Raw genomic sequence first — 27,184 nt, 5'->3', positions numbered from 1 at the left:
GGGCAGGCAGCTCCGGGCACGGCGGTGAGCAGCAAGCTCGGCGGCGCGGGCAGCCGCGCGGGCGGAGGTCCCGGGCGCGGCCATGTCGCAGCGATGGCGGGTGCCGGTGGTGGACGTGCAGAGCGACAACTTCACGGAGCTGTGGCCCTCCATGGTGCTGGCGCTGCGCACCGCCACCTTCGTCGCCGTGGACACGGTGAGGCGGGGCGCGGTAACCGGTGGCGGTGGGGGTGAGCGGCGGCGCCGCTGACGGGTTTCTCCCTGCAGGAGCTGAGCGGCCTCGGCGCCAGGAAGTTGCTGCTGAACCCGTGAGTGCCCGGGCATACCGGGGGTGGGGGGCGGAGCTCAGCCGGACTTACCGGCACCGGTTGCCCGGTTCCCTTCCCCTTGCGGGCTTTGCTGCCTGCGGTGGGACGGAGGCGGCAGCTCCCGTTCTCCTGCCGCCCAGGTGCATCGAGGAGCGGTACAAGGCGGTGTGCAGCGCGGCCAGGACACGCTCCATCCTGTCCCTCGGCGTCGCGTGTTTCAAGCAGCTCCCGGACAAGGTACGTGCTCGGTTCCCGCCCCCCCCCCCGAGGGAGCGGCGGCGGGGCTCTGCCTACCCGTGCTCCATGGAATTGCCCCTTCGGCAGCTGGCTGTGGTGGGTAGCCCTGCATGGCCTTGCACGCTCTGCTCTGCAGCCTGAGAACACGTATCTGTGCCAGATCTACAACCTGACACTGCTCTGCACGGAGGATTACATCGTGGAACCGCAGTCGGTGCAGTTCCTGGTGCAGCACGGCTTCGACTTCAATAAGCAGTATTCCCAAGGGATCCCTTACCACAAGGGGAATGACAAGGTACAAAGTGACTCCTCTTCCACTGCCTTGGCTTGCGCCGGTCCGGGGGGGTTGCTGGTATTCCCCGGTGCTGGCAACTCCTTTACACAGCTGCCCAGTGAACATGGGCTCATGCTGGAGTTAAGCATAACACTGTCCCCTTCACCTCCCTGCTGGTTTATATCCAGGCTGCCACTTGTTGCAGTTGCTCTTCCAAATGTTTGTGCCTCTGTTTGGTCAGAGCAAGTAAAGGCTGTAGGCTCTGTTGCAGTAGGATGAGGACTGCCCAGGACAATGCAAATCAAGGCTCAGGCTCATTGACTAATCCTTGCTCTTGCAGGGCAATGAGAACCAGAGCCAAAGCGTTCGGACTTTTTTCCTGGAGCTCATACGAGCAAAGAAGCCTCTTGTTCTCCATAACGGCCTGATCGATCTGGTGTTCTTGTACCAGTGCTTCTATGCTCACCTCCCAGACAGCCTCGGCACCTTCACCACTGACCTCTCAGAAATGTTTCCAGCAGGAATATATGACACCAAATATGCTTCAGAGTTTGAGACTCGCTTTGTAGCATCCTACTTGGAGTATGCTTACAAGAAGTGGTAAGTAGGACTCTGGTATTTAAAGCCTGTGGGAGGAAAGGCAAATGGAGCATCAGCAGTTGGTGTGGTTGTTGGTTTTTCCAGGCAAGGGAGGTGGGTCTTTATATTGTGTGAAGAAAGGGACTTTCCCCATTTCTAGGGCAGATGTTCAGTGCATGAGGGTGCCTTTTGTGATACACCTTGTCTATTCAGTGGGCAGCTGCTGAAAGAGGATTTCAGAACTGAAGACTGACCACACAGTGCCCTGATCTAACTGCAGACTAACTGACTCACTGCATGGCTCTGGCCCAGCGGTGGCAGGAACACATACAGGAGAGAGACACTTGAAAAACAGCTAGAGAGCAAGAGAAAACAGGGTGGTGCCTGCAGGGTCTGGTAATTGTAACTCAGTTTTGCAAGGGATGGTGCTGTTAAAGGGTGCTCCTTGCACCTCCTGATGATGACCTGCTCTGTCATGTATCCTCCTGCATGTGACACTTGCATGCAGCCATCTGTGACCCCCATCATCTCCTTCCCGAGTCAGGGTTGCTGTCTTGTTCCAGGACACGTTTGTCTGCTTCAAGTGTTGGTCTGGTGGCTCATTTTGTGCTCCCCATGCAATATAAACAAGCCCCTGGCAGCAATACAACCCCTTGAATCTCCATTAAACTGAAGTCACGCTCTGTAGAGGAGAAATAACTATTTTTAGTGACTGTTTTATGTCAGGAAATGCCACTTTGACAGGTCTGAAAACATTCAAGATGGCTGTTCTCAAACATGAGAATGCTGTGTTTTGACAAGACAAAAATACTTTTTAAACTGACCTTTTAAATATTTCGACCCACAGATCTGGTTCCATGGAGCCTTCCTTTTGTGCCTTTTAGTCAGCTCTTGGGACAAAAAAAGAGTTCTTTTTCTCATGACCTGGAAAATGTTTCCTTCTTGTCTGTATTGCTCAGGCTCAACCTGTCTGGGTGGTGGCTCCGGGATGCTCTACGTGGTACCTCAGTTTGGGGGACTTTTTCTTCATGCATTAAGATGATGAAGACTAATGCATATCTTAGTGCCCTTACTACTTAAAATCAAACCATGTGTCCTCCTCCTGTAGCTTCACCAGAGATGCTGGTGTCTCTGCCTGCGTGTTTGCATAAGAGAAACCAACTCTTGAATTAGTACGGAAACAACTACTTACTAAAGCTGTGCGCCAAGGACTGTGTTTCTTCCCAGCAAGCTGTCAAGGTGGGGCTAGAGCTCAAGAGCAGGAAACTCGGGGAGTTGAGATGTGGTGGAAACCAGGGTGTTTGCACCAGCTCCACACTGAGCTACTTTCAGTGAGTTACCTGCAGTGACTGTGTACTCTTGTTACAGCAAGCGAGAGAACTGCAAGCTGAAGGACTCCAGCAGTCAGTACCTCACCATTGAGTTCTGCAACTACCCTGCCAACATGTCCATTTACATTGACTATCGCCACTGCTCTCTGGAAGAAGAAAACCACAGTGTGGGAGGGGGAGATAAGGTGCCTGTCTGTGAGAAATTTTCGGTAAGTAACTTGAATCCTTGCTTCTTTCCTAGGTCCATGGAAAGAGCAAGAAGTGGCAGGAAGGCACCTGCAAACTTCCCCTTCTTGCTTCACAGTACAAGAAGGATTTGCAAGCTTCAGATGGCTTCATGATGGAAAAGGCAATAGCATGCTCTGTTCAGAGGCAGTGAATTCTACAAGGCTGCATTACACACAAAGATTGAGAAAGAGATTATATGGCCCTAAACAGTGTGATGGTATGAGTAGCGGTACCCATTGCTGTCTTGGGAGGGCAGCAAGTTCTGAACTAGTTTGGTTTGTCCTCTGAGAAAGAAATGCCATCTCTTCCCTCCCCAGTTAGGTACCAAAAAAAGGTTACCTCTGTGCAGCTTCTGACATGGTGTGATCCACAGCATCTTGAGTCCTGGTGCTGCTACAGCAGTAAACAGCCCATCTAATCAGATCATAACTGGTTTCAGGTGCTTCAAGGAGAAAAGGAGCTCTTCCAGATGTTACTGTCACAGAGCACCACAGGTTGGGGAGATCTCTGGAAGTTTCTTACCTGACCACCAACTCAGTGTTGCTCAGAGCTTTGTTTAGTGAATATTGAAAGTGTCTAAGGACGGAGACTGCAAACCCCCTCCAGGACCCTGTTCCAGTGCTTGACCACTTACTGAAATACGTAGTCAGAATTTCCGCTGACTCTTACCACATCGCATCTCCCCGTGCTCCCTTCAGAAGAGTTTAGCTCCATCTTCTCTATAACCTCCATCTATAGCTAGATATCCACATTTCCTTACCGTTGTCTTTTCCAGGCAGAACAAACACACTTTCCTTAGCCTACATTTTGTGCTGCATGTTGACAGCTGCCTGCTGAACTCACTGCAGTTTGTCAGTGCCTTTCATTTATGTTGTGGAGCCATAACAACACAGCATTCCTGACACAGGATCACAAGCCCTCAGTACAGGGGAATAATTAGCTCTGCTCCACGTTATGGTGACAGGATGCTCTAACCAGCACACTGGTAGCTACAGACTTCTTTCTTTCTCTCCCTAGGCCTATGGCTGGTGTCCAAAAGGGGTGAAGTGTCCACATTCTCATAACATAGACCTCATAATTGATGAGGACGACAAGATCTGCGAGAAGAAGCGGAAGAAACGAAAGCAGAAATGCAGGCGTCGGAAGAACATAGGAGAGCCTGTAAAGGAACAGGAAAGCTCAGGGAAAGAAGTGGAGCTAGTTCAGAATGGGGAGGAGGGACCACCACAAAAACGGGGCTGCTGTGAGCCTCCAGCTGCCACTGTGCTGGCAGAGATCACACCCAAGTGCGAGGGCAGGCCACTGGAGGAGAACACGGACATGGAAGCAGAGGTCAGCTCAGATACCAGTGCACAACGGGAAGAGGATCTGGAGAGCACAGAAGGAACTACTGCCCAGGCAGCAGCTGTTGTGAGCCCTTCTGCCAAGGGAAATGCCTCTGATAGTGACCAAGCGGAGGGGAAGTCAGACTTTCCCACTGGGATTGGCTTAGTGAATCACTCTGACATCCCTGAGACTGAAGCAGCGTCTGCTGCAGAAAAGGAAAAGGAAACCCATGGTCTGCCTTCGCAGGGGGGCACACACCGAGCTGGCTTCGATGCATTCATGACTGGCTATATCATGGCTTATGTCTGGATGATCAAGAAAGAAAAAAACACAGACACTGGTGCAGGGCCCTGGTTGCCAGACTGCCACAATAAACTGTACCTCAGTGGGAAATCAGTGCCCCTTCATATAGTGAAGAGCTCATTTTCCAAATCTTCCAAAGCTCACAGCCAGAAGATGAAGGTGGCCTGGGGCAGTGGATAGAGCTAGAGGACTCCGCACTGAACTGAGGGCTTTTTCTCCCTTTCAAGTTTTGAAGTTCTTCGTTTCATCAAGAACTGACAAGAAGTGGAGCAAGTTTCTTACTCTTGTTTTTGTTTTAACTTCTGACCCATTAAAATGCTCTCACTTGGAGTTCCCCGTTGTTCCTTACTGGCCTGCTGGGCTGTGAGGAGGAGGAGGAAAAGCACACCTCCTCAGCTGCACCCAGGGCTGGGAGTTTCAGTTTAGTGTCCTGCACTCAAAGTGGGTTTTGTAAAAACAAGCTAGCGTTGCTCTTCTGGAAAGACCATATGCTAGCTACCTTACCATGGGTTTCACTTCTTGCAGAAGGGGGTAATCACTTGATAACAGGAGGAGACGGAGGCCAAAGCTTCCCACTTAAACTTGGCATGTTAGAGCTCCAGCCTCCTCCCTTTATATTTACACATGCTGCCACTTAACCCAGTGGCTTAGGGTGGGATAGACCTTTTCAAAATGAGCATGTGCTAAAGGTCAAAGTCTTACCTACAAAAACACAGCTGAAAGCTCCCAGCTGTTGACTCATACAACCAGCTTGAGAGAAAGGCTATAAACAGTCACTGGAGAAAGATGTGATGCTTCTGCCAGATGAAGGGCTTTTCAGGCATTCTTCAGGCAGAGCATTCATAAAGATGTGTGTTTAGTCAGGTGTTACTGCTTTCAGTCACTGCTGGTAGGGTAACTCCCTATAGCCCTTATAATTATTTCCTATCCTTCTGCACAAGTCAGGAAGGAAAAAAAGGGTTGTCTTTTAAAAAAAGAGACACGGTTTGGAACACGCGCTTGGGAGAGCCATTCTACTTCGTAGCTGTACTTCACCTTAGTCTTGGTTACAGCATATGTAGATGAGAGCTTTGCTTCTATGGGCCGGCTCGTTTTAGTGCAGGGTAACTGCATGCAGAACCAAGCCACAGTCAGTCTTCAAGCTTCTCAGTAAGGGGAGATGCAGTGGGACAAAAGGCACAGCCGCTTGTGCTGCTGAAGCTATTTAGGGTTAGAACAAAGCAGCGGCAATGGCAAGCTCCCTGCGGGTTGAGTGCTATCAAAATCCATCTTGTCTTGTAGGTCACAAGCTATGGCCCACTCTGAAGAGTGCTATAACACAGAAGAGAGGAAAAAAAATCCTCGAGTCTCATGGATTTAATAGTGTAACACTATAGTAAGATGCAGGAGAGAAACAACGCTAAGGATGAGTTTTCCTTCAGCACTGAGCAATAGCGAATACAATGTCAAGCGAGGTATTAACGTCCTTCATAGCTTAAGTATTCAAACCAGCTCTTTCAACCTAGGCTTGGCATCTCAATCACAAGACTCAGGCCTTGATTTCATTTTTATTTTGAAAGCAAGTTGGGAAAGTTTACAAAACCTGACCAAGAAAAAAATTACGAAAATACTTAACTGGATTCATCTTTGGTTACTTCTTATTGCAGTTCCAATGAACCATACACCATTTCTAGAGTTCCAAAAAGTCAAAAGGTCAATCAACATAAAAACAAGACGTGCTTTCTTTACATAGTCATAAATATCTGCAATATTAGAAAAGTCGTGTTGCAAAGATTCTTTTTCTGGCAGTGTTAACTTACTATTATACACAGGCTACAAACTTCTTCCTAAGCCTTTAATTACAAGTTGAGCTATTTACAGACTGCAAAATATTAAGACGTAAAACTCCTTCATAAATACGAAAATAGATCATCTCGCAAAGGTCTTTATACTTAATCAAATATCTGGCTGCCCCTCCTCCCAAAAACAAAAAAAAAAGGTTATTTGTTTTGCATAGAAATGTAGTGACATGCAATATAAACAATAGCATTAAGTGCAAACAGGAATTATTCAAGTCTCTTTAGTTGTACTGGCAAAAAATACCAATGTTCTGTTACATATAATACCTCTCCGACAAGTCCACTACAGCCCCTTGTCTGCTCTGCTTTAGAGGGGTAGCAATTCACATGCATTTTCTTAGTTGCATTCAATCAACCTGCAACCACCACAAAAATAGCTTATAACAGACATTTAAATGAATTCAACATAGATTTAAAGTGAATTAAAAACATCTTTGATCTCTTCAGGGAACCTACCAATGTGTAGAAAGTATTTTAAAAGAGCAAGAACTGCTCCCATAAGAAAGTCAGAAATCATGATAAAATCCAATCGCAATAAAACTCTGTTACATCACTATAAAACACGCAGTTTGCTGACCACGTTTATATTCATGTTCAGCAGTAGCTGTCAGAAAATGGCCCCCTGTAGAAAAGCACCCTCAGGCAGAAAACCTAGAGTAGTTACTAGGTGGAACCTAGATTCAGCTTTACACCACCCAAGGGTGAGACGTAGTGAGTGCCAACTGCATCCGGGCCCTTGGAAACACTGGGGTTTAGCAAGCACTTAGCTAGTTCTAAATAGCCTTTTACTCCAGTTTCACACACAAGCCTCATTTCCCATGCAGACCAAGAATCCAGGAAAGGCCTGAGCTGCTATCCCTTGGTGTTTCTGACAGCCACCTCAGTACTAAGAGCTAGAGAAGTTGATAGATGTGCCCTGTACATGTCAGCTGGCTGTGCTTAGAGTGGACACTTAAGAAAACAAAGTGTTAGCCATGCTGCTTTGTAAGAGACCTGTTCAGGGCCCAGAAACATTTTAAGAGACTCTGGTGTAAGAAAAGAGATGAGGTCACTGTGATGGGTGCCACAGAGGTACCCCAAGGCTGACTGCATAGGCTTTACAGTCAGTGTCAGAGAGGGCAACATGCTTCATGATGAGGTGTCAGTGTTGACAACCAGGGCTAATGCAAGCCACAGAGCAGCCAGAGCGTGTGTGTGCTCTCCAGTGAGGTCGCAGGCAGTTGGAACGTGCTGGACAGCTTCCTTGCAGCCTGGTGACCCAGAAGTAAACTATTCCTTATTATTGCTTGTTTGTCTGAAGTCACACACCTAAAATGCATTTTGTGACAACAGAAGCTGGTGTTGATGGTTTCCCTCCTGAAAGATTACAACTGTATAAAAGATAGAGGGGAAAAAGAAAAATTAAAAAGCAGGCACCATGCAGGCTGCTAGCTGGCAATTTGAGTTCTGCTGACCCTGTCCTCAAAGGAAGTTACATGCACACAGTGCCAGCCATACAAGCTGTTCTGCACTCTGCAGACACCAGCCCTGCAGACAGGATACACAAGACAGACTACTCTACAGATCAGCACCTTCAAGAGGCAGGGAGGTGTGGGCCAAAAGGGGTGATGCTGGAAAGCACAGGCATTTTCTCTTTCACACTGCTCACAGCTGCCTAATCTGGCATGGACTGTGCTGAGTAACTCTGCAACACTGGTTCTCATTTAATTCTTCGCAGCCGCTGCCAAGGGATAACTGCTGCTCAGGTTAACACATACTTCACAAGAGGAAGTCATAACTCAGAATAGTTACCTGCACCTCTGAAAGATAAGCAACTCAGCCAATAAAGAACTAAGGCTTTCTCCATCTTCAAGATAGGAAGAGTAGGTAGAGTCTTGCTTCCATCAGAGACTAGCTGACATTTTCCATCCTTACAAGTGAGCAGGAAGAGAGTGTAACAGGCTACCTGGGTGAAATTCTGGGCTCCACTGCATGACCATCTGCTCAGTGGGCGTGCAATGCATACCTCAGTTAGGAATGATAATAATAGAGGTTAAAAAAATAATAATTTACAAATCCCATCTTGTTAGGACAATGATAGTATAAAAGGGCAGGATGCTGCACAAACAATATCACAGACCAAGCTTTCTCATACATCGCATCTCAGAGCTGGTATCACTGATGCTGGTTCCAGCAAGCAGCATTAAAGCTTGTGCTGCTGCTTCTTTCACATGTACCTGCTGGTGGAGAGAAGAAAAAGAAGAAAAAAATTAAAAAAGAAAAAGATCATCCTGTTCAGTGTTAGGAGAAGCCAATGAAGACAAGAGCTTCTTTCTGCAGGATTAAAAAAAGGTTCATTTGGGACAAGCTAATTTCTTCAGTTTGACAATTCAAAACTCTTCTGTGAGCTTACTGTCTATCCTCTCCAAGAGCACTTGTGCGGCTGCAACACTGCTGGCTTCCCCTGAGCAGGGGATTCCTGTCCTCTTTCAAGAAGTCTGGTTTTAAATAAGGAGCCTTCATTACTGCAGTGATATTATCAGTGAGATGGGATGTCATACCAGAGAGGGAGGTGAATGCAACCCTTCCAGCTTAGTGGTAGAAGTCAACTGTGATGTAGATACTGTATTTAACTAAATATTCTGCAGAAACAGATCATGATGTCCATTCAGCTCTTCAGAGGCAAGAGCCCGCACCCAAAAGCTCTTTGCAACTGCTACTTTCACGGACAGTTTCTCCAGAAGGCCAGAAATGACAATGTCTGGAACATGGCTCTCCTCTTGTGCCCTGGGCAAATCCTCCTCCACATTTGGGTTGAGGCACGTGCAGAGCTGTACAAGGAGGATAGCGGTGCTTACCGCATCCTGCCTCCCTGCACTGACATACACACATCACTACCAAATCCCAAGGGAAAATGAAATGCCAGGGAACAGATTCTTCTTATCAATCACAAAGTACTTATGTGACTCAGCCTGCAGATTGCAACCAGCACAAGGGGTTTTGGGTTTGCTGCTTTTGAAAGAAGAGCTTGTTTAACACTGCAACAGCATTCACAACATCTCTGGGACCAGAGAGCATCCCTGTCTGCTCAACATAGGTCTGAAGGATCTCTGTGCCTGTTTCTAAAACAGAGGCTCCGACTCACATGCACTGCTGCAGAATGTTAATGCAAAGTATGCAGTGGCAGATATCTGCTCTAAGAGTAGGTGGTCAGTTGGAGGAAGCGGGAAAAACCTCCTACCCAGCATGGAGCTTAAGGCCTTGAAATGTTCCATACTGGAATCCAGGTAAAACTGTTTACATGGTGCCTGCTCTGGCTGCTACCTTTTGGAAGGACTGTGGGTCCCACATGGCCCTTCTGGCTGGAGTAGTTCCCCCTCCTAATGCAAATCAAGGAAGAGAATAAGCACGATTTGAAATAAAGTTAAAATAATCAGTCTCTCCAGACACTATCTGCAGCTATCTGTTTGACAGCCAGTTTCTACCATCTGCTGAGTCTCTTTGAAATGTGAAGCCCAGCACTACAGAAAAGCAAAGGTTTAAGTGACTGGGAACAACGGTTCCCTCAAGGACATGTTCAGTTTGAGCCCTCTCTTCATATATCACAAGCTGACTGTGTGCTGCCACTTGCTGAGATGTTGGAGGATGTCTGAGACAATGGGGCAGGACTGTCCCCATCCTGCTCCCTGAAGGGCCATGCCTCTCTCTTCAGTTCAGTAGAAGGACTAACACTGAAGAGAGGCTTTGTAGTCTCTAGCAGAGCATTTTTCAGCAGGTCATCTTCCACCTCCATCTCTTCAGAAGGGACATAACCTGCAAACACTTGTGAGGAGCCATGTCCCTCAGAGTTCACTGAATTCTCAACTGGGAGCTTTTTGTAAGGTAGCAGCTCAGGCTGAGCCAGCACTAACGGCCGATTACATGCTGGATCTCCACAAGTGTTCTCAACAGGGCAAAACCCATTTTCCTCCTGGGCCACTGGCCCATCTGAACAGTCCATATCCTCGTCTTGTCCTGGTACAGGAAGAAATCCTGACCTGTGAGGCTTGGCTTGAAAGGGGGGAATCTCTGACACGCCATATTTACTGCTGCTGAGGAGTTTTTGCCGAACCTCTGCACCCAGCTGGATTGGGTCACACCTGCTGACAGTTGAAGACAGTCCCCCAAACAGTCCATATTCCTTGTGTGGCAGTTCAGGAGAGAGCGGAAGTGATCTGCATCTCCTCCCAGGAAGGAGGGAGGTTTCTTGCCAGTCTGTGCTATAGGCCTGCCGGAACTGGGAATGGCTGGCTTTCAAGCTCCCACCTGCCTCTGGAGAATGTAAGTCAAACACAAGGGAAATCACCGACTTGCTTGGCATGTCAAAGAACTTGATCTTCCCCCCTTTGAGGTCCTCCCGGGCACTGAAGGGATTCACTTTCCGGCCTAACCCTTTGTTAGGCGTATAGTAGGGGTCCTGCACATTGATCTTCCTGGAAGGCTTGCGGGAGAAGATATCAGACTGGCTGCGTGACAACCAGATATTCCGACGTGGACGGGGTGACTTCGGTGGGATCTTATCATCCAGGGAACTCAAACGTTTTACTCCTGGTCCTTTTTCAATTGACCCTGAGTAGAAGAAGAGAAATACTCTTAGCTTATAAGGAGCTATATACCTGCATGTCTGCTCCCTCACAGAGCCTTCATGACAGCTGTAAAGAAGAAACTGCATTTCTGATATTCCAAAGCATCTTCCGTAAGCACATGTCTGCTCATTCCTTACAAACACAAGCACATTCTCTTCTCCTCAATGTATTACTGGTTTCAAACATGGTGATTTGCCCTGTCCGTAGCTTTTAAATGCAAGGCAGGCAAAACTGCATTTAAATATTCTCTCCTCCTTACTCATGCATCAAGCTAATTAAAAGTCATCTTTAAGACTGGAGGAAATGTAAATTCATTTAATGCCATCTTGCTTACCTTGGCTGAAAACTGGACTGCTTCTTTTCATTTTATGATCACATCTGCTACCCACATTATGGGGAATGCTAACTTGGCAAGACATAATTGTCTTCAGAAAATACAGAGAAAAGGAAACTGTACACAAGTTTGGTAGGAATAAGGAAGACTTTCCCTCTTCTATCCAAACCCTGTCCTTCAGAGCCCCTTCAAACCCCCTCACTGCCAGTACACTGATACAGCAGAGACGGCACAGGGTGGTCATGGAGAATTAAAATTGGCATGTTTCTAGATTTACCATCCTGGCTTCCAGCAGAGGTTGCCCAAGATCTGTCAATGATATTGACCATGAAAGAGAACAAATACAAAACATGGTTGCCAAAGGTATTGGGACTTTTTCACCCTGATGGGAAAAGTCTGAGACTAAAATAAATGATGTTGTCACTAGAACAGGACTAAAAAACTGTAATTGTTTAGGACAAGATGCTAACTCCTTGGGTGCTTGAAACATGCATCTGCCACTGGCTCTCCAAGTGTCTCTTAAAGAGCTGTGCGTAGAGCAACAACAAGCTGATATAAAGAAGTGACATATCCTTTTGATTACCATTTCCAGAATAAGCACATACAGATTTTCACTTTTCCCTTTAAATACTGCCACAGTTTAGACTGTAGTCACTCCACCTAGGAAAGACTATGTAAGTCAAAGCACAGCATGTCACACTCTCCAAGATGATGCACATTTGACATGCATTCCAAAGGGAGAATGCCAGGAAAATAAAAAAAAAAAAAGAAAAAACAAGCCAAAAAACCCCAACAACAAAAAATATTTCTTTTTGAACCCACACCTCTTTAAGATGCTTTCCAGATGTAGAATAATTAGTACATGTATGCACTCCACGTAGTTTGAAATACAGAACTTATTTCAAGCTATAACCATATTATAGATAGACAGATATGTATAGATATATTGCATGTTTATACATACACAATATGAGAAACCATTTTTATCGTAACTCTAAATTTCCAGTGCCAGAAGTCTACTAACATAAAAGATGCCCAACTCAGAACATGCCCCTGCCTCCAAGAACTGCTTGCAGTTTGCTCCCAGCACCAGGTGGCACTAGGCAGCTTCAGAGAGAACCCTTCACGGCCAGCATTCCCAAGCAGATCTGGGATTCATCTTTTCCCCAGTCTAGGTACTTTATAATACCTTTGCCTCTTCTCTGCTCTTCCTCCTGAAGGAAGTTAAGAAGCATCTAAGAATTACATGCAACATACACCAAAGAAATTATGTATATGCACTAAGTATGGCAGGGGCAAAGCAGAAGTTGATGAATTTTCATGTACTATTACCAACTTACAAAACCATTCCCAAATGAATTCTGAACTTCCCCTCTAGAGCTTGTGGGCAGAATCTTTTGAGGCACTTTAAGAAACAGCTGTTTGTTTTACCTAAAGGACACTCTGCAGTGCAAAGAACATAGCACTGTTCCAGAATAATTTTCAGGCTTTGAGTAAAATCATTCACAAGCTGTAAATAATGCCATATACAGCCGAAATCCCAATTTTCAAATATGAACCCAGTGTTCACAGCCTGCAGCAATGTTTGTACAATACAGACACTTACCTTTGGGTTTTCTTTCACTGTTGTCAAGGTTCAAAAACTTTCTCTCTCTCTCCGTGTCCTCATTTCTCAGGCGGTTTAAAATACCCTCCAGTGTTTTGACAATATCAGAGAATGAAGGACGCAACTTTGGATCCATCTGTGAACGCACACAAATCAAGAAGAGTTCGTGTGGGTTTGTCCAGGCTATCCTTACTTACACAGTGGACAGACAGAGGGATAATCTGAAGGAACTGAGGAAATTAAAGACTGTTTTAAGAAGTGTATTGTCACTGCAAAAGAAATAAACAAAGCAGGGGAAAAGTAGTATTCTTCCCTAGTTTAAACTCTCATTTTGTGATCAAGCTGTAAACACTACTCCATGAAGAAGATGCATTTTAAATTGAAAAGGTGGAAAGCTGTTAGATTCAGGGCTTGCAAGGGGGTTGGTTTGTTTGTTTGTTTGTTTGCTTGAAAAAGCTTTCATAGTTCAAGGATTTCTTTCTGGCCTCCCAAATTCTCAGTCAGAGATTATATATCAACATTATTTCAAAAGGATTAAAGTTTGCGATTCTTCCATCATCTCCTTGTGGCTTTAATTAAAACCTACCTGAATAGCATTGCCGATCTTGAAGTTTAAAATGTTGCATCTTTCTATCTGTTAATGAACCTTACTGGGTGTACTGGTCTGTCTTGTGGGGAGCAAGATTGCTTATATCATTTGAGAAAGTAATACAATAGCAAAAAATCCATCTTTGCCAAAGTAAAATAACACACACACACCCCACCCCACCCCACCCCCCCCCCCCGGCATCAGTATGCATTCCATTTGTATTTATCAGTATGCATTTATTTATTCACCCTAGTAGGAATGGATCTCTAAACTAAGTCCAACCCTAAAATTATACTAGAAGGCAAGCAGCTCAATAAAAAGTAGTAACTTAGAAGGTATTCCTTCATTTTGAACACTGACGCTGTATATATGTTACAGGTTTAACTACTGTAGGTAGCAATTTGTAATTCAGCAGCTGAAAGCTAACGTCATTACACTATTAAAAAAGATTCTGGTTGAGCTGATTCCTGTTTCCAGCCCTCCAAAAGCTTTTTCAGAGCAAACAAGCCCAGACAGATCTCACCTCGGGTACAAAGGGAACAGTGGTGCTTTGTACACAGCAAACCCTAAAGACCTCCCTGATACTGCTTTGCAGGTCCTACAAGATGGATCTTTCTGAAGACAAGTGGTATGATCAGCAATGCCAGAACACCTTCTAGCAACACAGGGTAAAGGGCTAAGAATTCATATACACGGTAGTAAAAAACAAACAAACCATACTTGAAAAGCTCAAGACCAGCAAAAAGTTGTTCAATGCAGCAGCTGGAATTTCCTGGCATAAAAAAAAAACATCTTTTTCTGCTTTCCTTATTTCACTGAAAGAGTAGGGCAGGGGCAACATGAAAGCACACACTCTGTACTCTGGCAAACTTACCAATTTGGGAAGCTTAGGGAGTTGTTGCAAGCTATGGAAGTAAGAAGAGTTCTCTGGCCATTTTAATTTGTCTAGGTAAGATCCAGGACAAGAGAAGCAATGGAGAAGGAACTTAGAGCAACATTTGCCGCTTCCATCCCTGAGCAGTCCAGATTCTGCTCAAATGGAATAGAAGGTTTTCCCTCAAGGCAGCAGCTGCCCACAGCTCAGCTTATGCTGGTAAGCTTTTTGCAGGATATTACATTATTAAGTTTATGAGTGTTCACACAAGTAAGCTTACAGTTGATCAGCAGCCTTAAGTTTTAGATTTCCCTGCATGTACCTAAATACTTTATAACAGTAAACTGAAGAAATTTTAATCCAGTACTTGTACATGTCAGTTTTTATTGGTTTTCTTAGGCTGCCCTTAACGCCCAGGGCTCTGCACATTAGTTCAGCTAATCAGCTGAGCTATACAGTTTACACTTTGTTGACCTAAATAATAAAAAGCTATATAAACATCCACGTCTAAAAGCAAATTATCACACAGATCGCCTATTACTGAAGCACACTTAGGTAGGTATAAGAAAGCCTTATCAGTTCACTGCCTTTTTCCTCCTACTAGGTAAGTGGTGAGTGAGTTATAGCATGCCCCACACTGAAATCAGCATATAAACGGCTTGATCACAAGACTAATTTCCACTTGCAGTTCAGGGAAAGGATGTTTATTATACAGGAGCAGCAGCTGACAGTAATCAGCCAGAGAAAAAATGTTTTCTCTGAAGACACCAAATTATTACATGAGAATATAGGATCAGTCACTTGCCTTTCTCCATAAGTAGTTTTACTCTGAATTTCACCTGTGCTGAAAAACTGCTTTGAATCATGCACCACGTGTGTGGATGCAGTACGATTTCTGGAGTCTGCAGGTGGGAGTTGAGATTTCCAAAGTCAAATCCTACTTCTAGCCAAACCCTTTAGTGCTTACGTAGTCAAAACACTTCATAAACATGAGTCCCAGGTACCACTGTCCTGGTGAAGCAAGCTCCACTGCACCAAGGTGAAATCAGAGGAGTGAGGAAGGTGAAATCAGAGGAGTGAGGAAGGTGAAATCAGAGGAGTGAGGAAGGTGAAATCAGAAGAGTGAAGTAGTTTATTCACAATAAGTTCCACAAATATTCTTAGAATTAAATTATGCTATCTTGTGTCAAGAGTGGCAGTCACCCCCGCCTGCTCACACCCTTACCTTTATACCATTCCCTTTGAGCATGTGCATTTGTGCTAATACAAAGTAAAGAGCGAGCTCAGGACAAAAATAAGCATCAAGAGCATGGAGAGATGAGACTTTTCTTACAAACACTTGCACACAGTGCAGGTATTGCCTCCAGTGTGGCCTCATTGCGGAGCCCTGGTCATAGTTTTGTTCAGTAACATTTTTAGAAGTTGCCTCAGCTTGAGTTGTGCAAACTGGACATTCCCAACCTCAGCTGAATCTGGTGGAAGCTCAGGTTCCCTTACTTCATAGAAACTGGTATACTATACAAAGGCACTAACAACCTCTGTTATGGATTATGCACAAGAGATCTACCTCCTTGGAATTTTCACAGGAGGAGCCATGAAGGTGTGCACTATATCATAATTTTACTTGAATAATGGGCAGAATATTTACTCCACACAGCACATTGCCTATAGCCTTACTGATATTCAGTCATTTGGGTCCAAGTTTGCTTTTTTGGAACACAGGCTAGGGATTTGGAGGTTTATCCCACTTTCCAAAAACGCATCATATAGACTTTAAAAGTAGTTTAGTGGGAAGACTTTCATCCCTGTGAGGCACTGGCACCCACTGCCCAGAGAGGCTGTGGCTGCCCCATCCCTGGCAGTGTTCAAGACCAGGTTAGACAGGGCTTGGAGCAACCTGCCCTAGTGGAAGGTGACCCTGTCTGGGGCAGGGGGATTGGAGTGAGATGATCTTTAAGGTCCCTTCCAACTCAAACTTCTGTGTTTGTATGTGTGTGATTTGTCTCCTCTGTTTGTGAGAACAACTCAGAATTCTTTCTTCATGGCTCAATAGGTCTGTTCACAATAACAGCTGGATTTTTGTGAGCCCGAGGGCCAGCCAGTGTCAATAGCATATAACTGGTTATGAGCAGCCTGAGCAGCCTGCAAGAAGCTGCTCAGTGTGCAGACCTGTTTGTTTGGCATGACAGAACACAGAACTGCAAAACCACAAGACAGACCTTTTTGCAAGGAAAGGGTTATAAAAACTGAAGGGGACTTTCTGGGTTATCAGTATGTATGCTGTTTTTATAGGTAGGCTCGTCAAGTCTCTTTTGTAAATGCTTTAAGCTCTATCTTCAAAAAACAGAGGGATTTAGAGAACTGCAGTTTTGGCCTCTCCCCTTCAAGGAAGATACTCACGTTACAGCAGTTGAAGGCCAGCTGGAGGAAGTCAGGAGGACAGTCTCCCACCATGTGCTGGAAGGCATCATAATCTAATCCAAAATTCTGTATAAACCAGAACATAGCACAGAGAGATAAATAAGGTCTGCTATCTGGCCTAAAGCATCTTCTTTTCAGTGGGTCGTATATAGAGCGTTATCAGGAATAACCACGAACACCATCTCTCAGCAGTCATACACAGAGTATTTTGAGAAAACTTCATGCACAATCCAAATTGCAGCATTCCCAAGGGGGATTACATTATACAAGGTATCTGTTAAAGAATGACTTCAAAGCCCATTCTTCTTCCTGGACTCAACTCAAATCCATTGCAGTTGAAATACTGCTTCCAGATCCATACAGGCAACATTTTACATTATGATGTTTAACCCTGGTGACTTTCACCATGTAAATTAAAAGCCTGCTATAAAACCAGAGGCTTTGCTATGATTAAAATTTACCAATTAAGATAGATAGTTAATTTTTCAAATTTTCAGTGGATGTTAGACTGGTAATACAAATTATCCAGTTCCTTAAATGCACTATAAAATCTGAAAGGCAGGGAAACAAAAGGATCTGTTATTTACTGCAGCTGAAGACCTAAGCAATTTTGCATTTTCAGAACCAGAGGGGGATAGACAATTTGGAAGACCCCCAATACAGGGCCAAAAGCTGCCCTGCAGATGGGACTCAACTAAAAGGCAAGTTAAGTAAGAAACACCTCATTTGATTTGTCAATTCTAACTCAGACCCATGGTGCTTAGCACAGTCTGTGCAAAAGTAAGGGTGAGCTTATTTTAGCTGCTGCTAGCATAACTCCTGCCCCTTTCACAAGGAGGGGCTGCTTAGTGCACGCAGTGTGCCAGAAGTGCTCTGCTCCAAAACTGGCAAGAAGTCTACATGAGCTATCACTCTACAAAAGGAAGAGTTTGTGCTGCAATGCTCTCAGTGTTCTGCCAGTTAGGGACAGAAAGGATTTCCCATGAGGACTGCAGCTGGACAAAGTCTCTGTGAGAGTGTCTTCAGTGAAGCTTCTTACAATAAAAGCACAGAAGGACAAAAGCCTTTTACAGGCTATTTTTAATGTAACACCTATTCATCGTATCTTTGGCAGCAGTTCCAGCAGTTCTAAAGGCCAGCCATTATCATGGCATACTTACCACCTCCCACTGATGTTATAAACGTAACCACTTACCTCTGTGCGAGGGAGATAGTCTGGATCTGCCTGTATTCTTGCTATAATCTCACACAGAATTATACCATAGGAGAACACATCCGCCTGAGAGAGGAAAAAATATAGGCACACGGTTCAGCTCTGAATACTCAGCGTTCTTATCTGCCACCGAGTTTCTCTTTATTCCAAATGGTTATCACGAAACAACTAAACCAACACCACAGCCTTACAACACTAAGTAACTGCATTATAGTGAACATTTTCCATGCAAAGAAGCACATGCTCACAGTAAAGCATTCTTGTTGCACAAATAGCAGTAACTTTATAACTCTTCCAAGAAAATAAATTAAAAAAAAGGAAAAACAAAAAAAACCACCAAACCATAAATAATCCTTTGCATAAAGAACAGCGCAGTCGCATTTGATGTCTTACAGATGGGAGTAATTAAAAACATAGCAAAACCATGACATGCCCCTTTATCACTGTGGTTAGAAAGATGGGTTTGGAATACACAGGATCACAGCTTATCCAGAATATTAATGCTGGTTTTAAGAAAACCTTTTCTCACAGTTCAGTACCTCTGACAAAACAGTGTCTTTCCCAAAGCTTGAGATATCTAGTAACACTGCACACCAGCATCAATTTCCATTGAAATTTCCATGACGCTTAGTAATCCCTTATCTGACTACCCTTGGAGCTGCACAGTTCCTCAGATTTCCACCCACCTGATTTACCATGTAATAAAATTTAGGAAAACATGGAATACAAGTCTACAGAGGAGAAGCCAACATCCCTCATTCCTTATGCATCAGGCAGGCTTATGTCATCTTTTATGCTGATGAGGTGCGAGACCCGCTTCCTCTTTAGTCCTCCACACCCTCGGGTTAGTGAAGAATGTGGCACCATGGATTTGGGTGCTACATTATTAATTTAGGTCAACTGGAACTGTTAAAAAAGCTTTGAAATGCTAATTATTACATTCATTACTGATTTAGCTACTGCCTTCCTGCAAGTTAAAAGTACCACCAATTAAACAGATTGAGTACTAGTTATAAAAAGGTACAGGATGTGGGCTTTCACACAGAAAAGCTGTGAGAAAATCCTGTGTAAAGAAGAGCTTGATTGAAAATGCTATTTCTAAATTCCAGTATGATCTGATCCTCCTCTGAAAAAAAACATTTCCCAATGCCACAAATAGGAAAATTTAGAAATCCCTTTGGAGAACATTTTTAAAGGTATCTTACCTTGAGAAATGTTGATTTATTTTTACTTATTTTTTAATTAATATAATTACAAAAGTTTCTACACAGACCTTTTACTTCTACCCAGATTTCACTAATGTATGGTCAGCGAAGCAACTTCACTATATCTCTCATAAGACTTGTTGTGTTAGGTCGACAAGCCATTACCATATATTTCTACACATGGGGTGTTTCAGAATAGAAGTAGCATAACAGTGATTTATACTAAAGGTAACTCTATTTCCATATAACAATCCACACCATGAATTTAAAATAGCTATTCAACTACACTCTCTCTTAGTCTGAATGGCCTCAATACAGAAATGTCACAGATTAAAATAACAGTAATTTTAGTTGTATGGAAACTTTAAATCTTGTATACAGCTACTGAAGACAAACATCTGACAACTGAAGTCCATTTATATCATGTGCTTACCTTTTCATTGTAAGGCTCATCTCTGAGAACTTCTGGTGCCATCCAGAAGGGTGAACCCACCACTGGTAACTTCTCACTATATAGATATGGGATAGATGGGGGGAAAAGGAGGAGACAGAGAACCACCATTAATTAAATGCTCAGGTATGCTACTAACTTTCACATAATTCCAAGTATCTGAGAAGCTTTCAGTAGAGGAAAGTCAATACAAGTGGACTCTACAACATACTGTACAGTGGTTTCCTACTGGAGTCATGCAATAGCAGGAGGAAAATGTGAAAGAAAAAGAAAGCTTCAGTCAGTTGCTCATATTTTATTTCCAGTTTCTAACCACTTAAAAAAAAAAACAAATTATTTTAAGGTCATGGCTGTTCAATAGCTTGGTTTCCAAACTCTTGGCAGAGATGGCTCCTTCATTTGTACATAGAAAGGTTTGTGGAAACCAGTTTCAGGCTAGATGTCAAGTTCTCCATTTATGCAGCAAGCCATGCAGGTATCCATCCCTATGTGTATACCACTAAGCAGCTCTGAAAGTATTCAGCACAGCCTGCTTGCAAACTGTATTTTTTATAAGAAGGTTGACCAGATGAATCCTTTAACAGGGAAGAACTAGAAGTAACCAGAATAGAGCAGATTTGAAAAATTTGCAGTATTTCTGTATGGCTTAATACTAGAGCCTTAAAAAAAGGCCTCCAGCTTGCCACCCAGCTGACCCTGAAGTTAAAAACCACACGAAAGGCCTCTGAAGGCCTCAAAACAGCACAGCTTGCTAGCCAGCAAACTGGAAACAACAAACTGCATTTGAAAACAGAGGCAAGACTGACATCAAACCAAAGTGGTAGCTAACAACAATTCTATGACGTCATTTGTTTTAGTCTCAAGTTCCCTTAACTGTAGTTATTACTGTACTCTTGGTTTTCAGGGCATCTCAAAACTGGTTATTAAGAACACCTTAAGGCACCTGGGATGCCTTCCTGATTTTGTGATGGATTTGTACAAATACAGCTGAAGCTGTCAGCACTTTAAAGGGAAGAGATTCCACATGAGTGTACAAGGTACACACCAGCTGTACTTAGCAGTAGTTTGGAAATTAAGATGTCTACTTTGTTAAGCTTTTAGATCAGTATCTCATCAATGTTAATGCAAGCCCTCAGACGTCCCAAGACACAGCTTGAGGATATGTGCAGTTTAAAAACAGTGAGAAACTGAGACTGACTTTTATTGTTTTCTTTGTAGTCAAAAGAGCTAGAAGGCTTTTCATTTTAAACAGAAGCACACACTGGAGAAAATCTGACAGCATATTTCACAGCCAGAATACCTTGAAATACACAAGTCAATATACAGAGAGAATAATGAAATCCTTGTCCTTGATCTCCCTAATGGAGGGATGACAAAAGGACTATTTCCAATTGTGACAATAGCTTGTGACAGTCACCTGTGCATCCCTCACATGAGTAAGATTATAATTTCATCCTAGGGAGAGCAAAATGGTGAGCTGCTGTTGGACAGTAATTTTAATATCTCTGTTATAAACCTAGATCTTAACAACTAACCCAGAGGTTAAAGAGAATAATACTGCAATGGCACTGAATATTGTTTATGAAAATGAAAGAAGCCAATTAAAGTAGTTTGGAACGAACAGAAGACATTTGTTACAAAATCACCCCAATCCAGTAATGGCCTCAGGACTCCGGCTCATCAGAGCTTCTGACCTGCAATCGCACTGCAACTCTCACTGTATTTATCTCACTGTTCACGTACCTGTGATCAGGAATTTTCTCTGCTAAACCAAAGTCTCCCACTATTGCCGAGTATCCATTCTCATCATGTTTTATTAAGCAGTTCTGTGGGGAAAAAAAAACAGAAGAGTTATTGTCTGGCCATGAAACCCATACACCATTTGTTTTATTTATTTTTAATCTGGGACAAAACTGCAAGGTATTGTTTGGAAGACATTCATCTATGAGAAGCTTTTGTCTGAAAGCAACCACCCTTTTCCCCTACCCTCCCCCCTGCACAATCACGTGTCTGTCAAACTTAAGATGCTGCAAACAGCATTACACTTGGTTAATAATCTACTTAAAAACTTGCTGAGAAAGCAGGCAGCCACAGGCAGCACGTATCCAGTTAGGTTCTAGCAAGAATTAAGATGATTTAGCTCTCTTACTCTCAAATATGCAATACATGTGGTTCACTATGACACCTTCAATTTTCTCTTTACAATTTGCCTGCACCTGACCAGAATACAAGATCAGAGCAGGCTCTAAATGCCTTTGTATATTTTTCTACACCACCTACTGAAAAGGAACTCGCCACTTTGCAGTAGATTTTCATTGGAAAAATACATGTGACAACATTATATGTGCATTTGAAGTCTTAAATAAAATTATTTATTCTATGGTACATCATAAAACTTGATTTAAGGGAAAAGTCTAGCAGGAAAAAGCTGCCCATCTTTTCCGTTCAGATGTACCCTCCAGTGTCAGGAAGGAGGGCAATTTAAGGACACACATACAATTCTGTTCTGGCAGCATCACATCACACACAGAGCATTATCCATTTATTTTTGTTACTTATTTAAAACTCTGAGAAATATGCTTTGACCATTCCAGTACCGCATTTTTTCCCTTCTCACCAAGTGAATTGAGAGCCGACTTCCCTAAGTTCTTTTTCTGTCCTGCAATAGGTGCAGCAAGACAGAGAATTCATTCCCTTACCACATGCCTTGCTCTGTATCCTTCTGCAGGCAGTACAATAGCAGTGACAGGCAGCAAAACCACTGCTGACTCCTACAGTGGTACCCTGCATTAATTAGCTAAACAGCAGGAAACACTTTCTAGCTTTATTGTGCTTGGATACACAAAAGCCCCTCGCTGACCCCAGAGCATTAGCTTGTCTGCATAATGCAGCTACCAAGAAAAGAGAGTCCCTTGTCTGAAAGATCAAGTTCAGGTCATCACTGTTTACATTATTCAGAGATGATTGTGGCTCAGGTCATGAAGTGAGTTTTCTTCCTGCCAATTAAAAGGTTAAGCAAGCCATTCCTGCCATCATGTAAAGAAAATGCATGCCAGCCTCTTGAAACACATCCCAGGCTCCTCAGAAGCAAAGTTTTATTTGTTTAGCATGACTCAAGTATAGTAAGTACAGTTAGTGTGGGGATTCATAAGCATGTACCCAAGTTAAATCAACTGACCTTGTCCAAAGAGCAGCAAAGCTTCTCAGTTACGGGCTTTGCTGTCTTGTATCAAAGAGCACATTCATTCGGCTTGCCTCTGTTTAAACATTTTGTCGCTGTAAGTGGACTTAAAACTGAGAAGGATAAAACTTTTCTGAAAAATCTTACTCAAATGATTCAGATGAGGGGAATTTCACTGCGTACCACACAGAAACTAGTCCATGACCATACCAGACGTTTTGCAGTGTACAAGAATGCTGATACTATTTTATGCAGCCAAATTACCTGGTTATTTTCTGCCATAGATTTCTCTTGAATTAAAGACGATTTGTAATTCACCATTTTTTAAAGGAAACCTCTATGATTCATAAAAGAGCTAGCTTTATAATCTAGATTTCCCTCTTGTGTTAGCTTTAACTATGTACATTTTGTTCATTTTGAGCAGCAAGACTGCAGTAGTTCATTTTACCTTCTGAGGTTTGTGGATTAGGTTTATTTGCCAATAACCCCTGGTGTCCAGAATTTCAGGGGAACGTTTAAATCCAGGCTAAGAACCATTTTCAACAAAATATTTCTACTGACCTTGAGAGCTGCAATAATTTAATGGTCTGCTTTGACACCAAAAGGAAGCTTAAATACAACATCATCCTGACAGCAAATTTTTCTTCACCTTCTTACCATTATACAATCACATCCCATTAGACAGCAATACATCACTAATTGAAGATGAACAATCTGACCCCCCACCGAGCCCCAGGCAGTCTCAGCTCTCAGGTACAGCACTGAACTATCATACAAGTAGCTTATTCCTGGATAAATCATAAATTAAACCAATAGCACATCAAATCTAGCTACCAAGTAATGCCACCTGACAGATCTGAGCTCCTTCCCGGATGAGCAGGAGCTGCCTGCAGCAAAGCTAGGTTCCCTTTCAGTTGCAGGCCATTCAAGAAACCAAACAGAGTGGACACTCCACCACTGTGGGGTCCAGAGGTGGTGCAGGGCACACCATGACCAGGCAACAGGGGAAACACTGAGCAACATTTCTGCTATAAAGCACTGATCAATTGACTGCATAATGTTAAATGACATGAAGAAGGAAGCTAAACTATTCTCTCTCACTAGTGAAAGCTTGTCTTTTGTCTGCATATGAAGAAGTGCTGAGTGAATTTAAATTCATTAGGATATATACAAGAGTGACTTTTTCATTCACACTTAAACCAGCCATGGGCAGGTAACATGCACCAGTCAAAAAAAATGCCAGTATCACTACAAATGTTCACTGTAATAAAGCTGAACTGGTTTGGGTTGGAAGGGACTGTAAAGCTCATCCAACCCCCTGCCATGGGCAGGGACACCTTCCACTAGACCAGGTTGCTCCAAGCCCCATCCAACCTGGCCTTGAACACTGCCAGGGATGGGGTAGCCACAGCCTGTCTGGACAACCTGTGCCAGTGCCTCAGCACCCTCACAGTAAACAATTTCTTCCTTATATCTAATCTAATTTCCCCTTTGTCAGTTTAAAGCCATTCCCCCTTGTCCTATCACTATTTGCTCTTACAAGTTTTATTTAATTCAACTAAGCACCAATTTCCTGGAACCCAGAAAGGACAGAAGCCCATTCCTATCAAAATCAGTAGTAAACCTCTTCTGTGGACACTAGCATGGCCAGATGTCACCTTTGAAGCCTGCACTGCTCATTCAGAACAAAGTTTTGCAGATACCTATGCTTCATTCTGTGCTGAGATTCTCCAATTTCTAAACTCCAAACTGTACTGCCAAGATAAATCAGGATGAAAAAGGGACAAAGCTCCATTAGAGACCAAAAGTAAAGAAGAGCTTTTAAATTTAAGGTAAAGGTGGTATATCTTAGTAGGAAAAGTACAATAGAGCATACTGCACCGTTTCTTCTGCCAAAGTGATACTTCCCAGTTTCTACAAAAAAGAAAATATATCAATCTGGTACGAAGAAGTTTCATTGATGGATTTTGGCACAGAGGCACGAGAATTCAAACTCCTACCTAGTGCAAAGAGCCTCTCGAGAACTGCCTATGAGATGAAATGCCAAGCAGCTTTACAACATGGGCTTTAGGAAAATGCTTTCGACTTACTATTGCACTATTTGTATAAGCTGCAAGGCAATAAAACGTGACAACCTTCCCAAGCTTTCTCTTTGGACCTCCACAGACAGGGACATTCTTTCTTTTGGCAGCTCACACAGTCAAAGAGGGCAGTATTTGAATTCAGTTAGGTTCTCAAGGATTTCCACCCACCCACCCCCCTGAAATGGGGACCCCATCAGTCCTTCCTGAGGCAGTCTCTTAATAGAAGCAAGGAGCTTTGTACATGAGCCCTAAAGAGTTAACAGAGCTGTTTATGCAGAGACAGATGTGAAAGAACATAAAGCCCCCTTTGTGTGTTACAGGAGCTTAACATCTGCTTTGCACAGCATAATCCTACTAAGACAAATGCAATATTCTACTCTCCCTTTTACATAAACAAAAATGAAAATAGACTCAAGAGTTTTGAAGTTAAAAATAAGTTGCTTAGACGAAGAAACCCCATCGTTTTATTTTACACCCAGTCTAAAATTCTCGGAGATTTTATTGCTCTCCAGAAAATACAGGAATGCTACTGTCATTTGCAACCCTCTGATGAGTGCTGCTGAATTAAAATACTTAAAGGCCAATTGAGATGTATCAGCTGGTTTTAAAGTGCTATCCCCTAGGAGAAACACTACTGACAATTAAATGTATACAACAGGAAGTTTACAATACTAGATACACTTTTGAAACTAAAACAGTTTTGTTTAAGGGACAGGCTCCATTTGGGTCCCTAAGTACCAGTGAAAGTTTAGTATTGCGACAATCATTAGAAATAACCATCTGTAACGGCTACTTTTTTTCAGCACAAGCCCTCCCCTGCAGTGCAAAATATCCAGACGAGAGCTTACTCTAGCACAAAGGGGACCTTACAACCACAGCAGCAAGTATGAGACTCATCAGACAAAGGTTCTGTTCACTGCTTGGGTTTTATTTTGTGTTAAACAAGCAAACAGCATACTAGGTAAGTAGTCAGGGTAGGTCACTTTCAAGCCCAAAGGCAGTGAATTTGTGTTACATCAGTTAATCCACATTAATTGCTTACATGCATGATACTGTCCCCTAGTAACTGAGACTACTCCTCTCTCAATGAAAGAGGGGTAAGACAATACACATTTACCGTGAAGTGAAAGCAGATGTTGGCAGGAATACATACATGAATGCATATGTGTGTGTGTGTATATATGCCAAATAATATATATATATATGCCCAAAGATTAGAATTTCTTCATAGATTATCATCAATGGAGCTCTCAGTGTTCCCTAAAACTGCTCACAACCTACTATTCATCACAAGACCTTGCTTTCAGTTGTACATGGTTCTGCAAAACTAAAAGGCATCTGTTTGGGGTTTTGCCTATTTGTTTTTAATCAAGAGCTTTGCTAGTGGGTTTTGAGGGAATGAGGTATTCAGTTAAGACAACTCAGCTCTCTGGAGACCAAACGCAGAGTATGTGTTGCAAGCAAATTTTGAAATAATGAAAATAAAAAGGCCAAACAAAAATATTAGCCTCTAGGGTCATACCAGCTTTGGCATGTTCTCAACTTAAAATATGATTAAACTTCTGTATAAGATGCACCTTTTGCCACCCCTGCAAAAATCAGACTGAGACCGGACATACGCTCTGAGTAATTTGAAAAGTGAGTAAGGTGACCAGACAGAGCAGGAGTCCAAGCCAGGGGCTGGCAGGGGCCAAGACCAGGGTCTTGAGGTAGGTTCATGAGGTAAGGGGAAGAAAACCCCAAAGAGTATTACAAGGTTGTAAAAGTACAGGCATAGCAAACAGGTGGTGGTGGTAAAACAGAGCTAACCTGGAGCAGCAGAACAAGCAGAGAGCTAGAAATGGCTAAACATATTAGAAAACAGAAAGCAGAAAAATAGCTTGTACAAAGCTCCAAGCAAGAGCAATAGGAAGAGGGTAACTGCAGTCAGCCAGTCCAGGAGACTGAACAGTAAGTTCAGGGGTAGGAACTGGAAGCAAAGAGCCTTAGATGAAAAGTCTGAGCAGAGGCTGGCATTGAATGCTAGCAGAAAGGATCAGATAGTCACAGAGTGGGTATGATCAGACTCCTAGATGTTTGCTTCTCACTGCCAAAAAGTCTCTCCTGCTGCTCCATAGCAAAAGCACATGATTATTAGTAATAATTAAAAGTAGCAATAAAAACTAATTAAAACCACCTCCTGTATTAGTTACTGTATT

At 43.3% G+C, this 27,184-nt stretch overlaps 3 protein-coding genes across 7 annotated transcripts in view; 1 reads left to right on the top strand and 2 right to left on the bottom strand.

Annotated features, from left to right (window-relative positions):
* Positions 1–27,184, bottom strand: part of LOC133268405 (selenoprotein Pb-like) — a 92,151-nt gene that overhangs the window by 13,480 nt on the left and 51,487 nt on the right. The window lies entirely within an intron of this gene.
* Positions 72–4,916, top strand: TOE1 (target of EGR1, exonuclease). Its single transcript, XM_061451406.1, has 7 exons — positions 72–196; positions 268–308; positions 449–545; positions 682–840; positions 1,160–1,419; positions 2,767–2,938; positions 3,975–4,916. Exons 1-7 carry the CDS (start codon positions 83–85, stop codon positions 4,764–4,766), a joined length of 1,635 nt encoding a protein of 544 aa, XP_061307390.1. The 5' UTR covers positions 72–82; the 3' UTR covers positions 4,767–4,916.
* TESK2 (testis associated actin remodelling kinase 2) overlaps positions 6,121–27,184 on the bottom strand; it is a 121,150-nt gene continuing 100,086 nt past the window's right edge. For all 5 annotated transcript variants that reach the window (XM_061451402.1, XM_061451403.1, XM_061451401.1 and 2 more), the window contains 6 exons: positions 21,465–21,547; positions 19,704–19,779; positions 18,048–18,131; positions 16,832–16,918; positions 12,969–13,104; positions 6,121–11,011 (listed from right to left, as the gene is read on the bottom strand). In XM_061451402.1, the coding sequence (XP_061307386.1) occupies positions 9,999–11,011; positions 12,969–13,104; positions 16,832–16,918; positions 18,048–18,131; positions 19,704–19,779; positions 21,465–21,547 (1,479 nt within the window). In that variant the 3' untranslated portion in view covers positions 6,121–9,998. The remainder of the gene's footprint in view (positions 11,012–12,968; positions 13,105–16,831; positions 16,919–18,047; positions 18,132–19,703; positions 19,780–21,464; positions 21,548–27,184) is intronic.

Source organism: Pezoporus flaviventris, unplaced genomic scaffold (genome assembly GCF_033815535.1).
Source record: "Pezoporus flaviventris isolate CSIRO_AGI_PZ_B2104156 unplaced genomic scaffold, CSIRO_AGI_Pfla_v1 ptg000013l, whole genome shotgun sequence".
Lineage (NCBI taxonomy): Eukaryota > Metazoa > Chordata > Aves > Psittaciformes > Psittacidae > Pezoporus > Pezoporus flaviventris.
This window is presented reverse-complemented; position numbering and strand designations above follow the sequence as displayed.

Excerpts from the sequence above, each read along its gene's own strand:
- TOE1 (XM_061451406.1), top strand. The coding sequence starts at position 83 with ATGTCGCAGCGATGGCGGGTGCCGGTGGTGGACGTGCAGAGCGACAAC. Across the intron at positions 309-448 it reads AGGAAGTTGCTGCTGAACCC|GTGCATCGAGGAGCGGTACA; the intron begins GTGAGTGCCCGG and ends CCTGCCGCCCAG. Across the intron at positions 546-681 it reads TCAAGCAGCTCCCGGACAAG|CCTGAGAACACGTATCTGTG; the intron begins GTACGTGCTCGG and ends TCTGCTCTGCAG.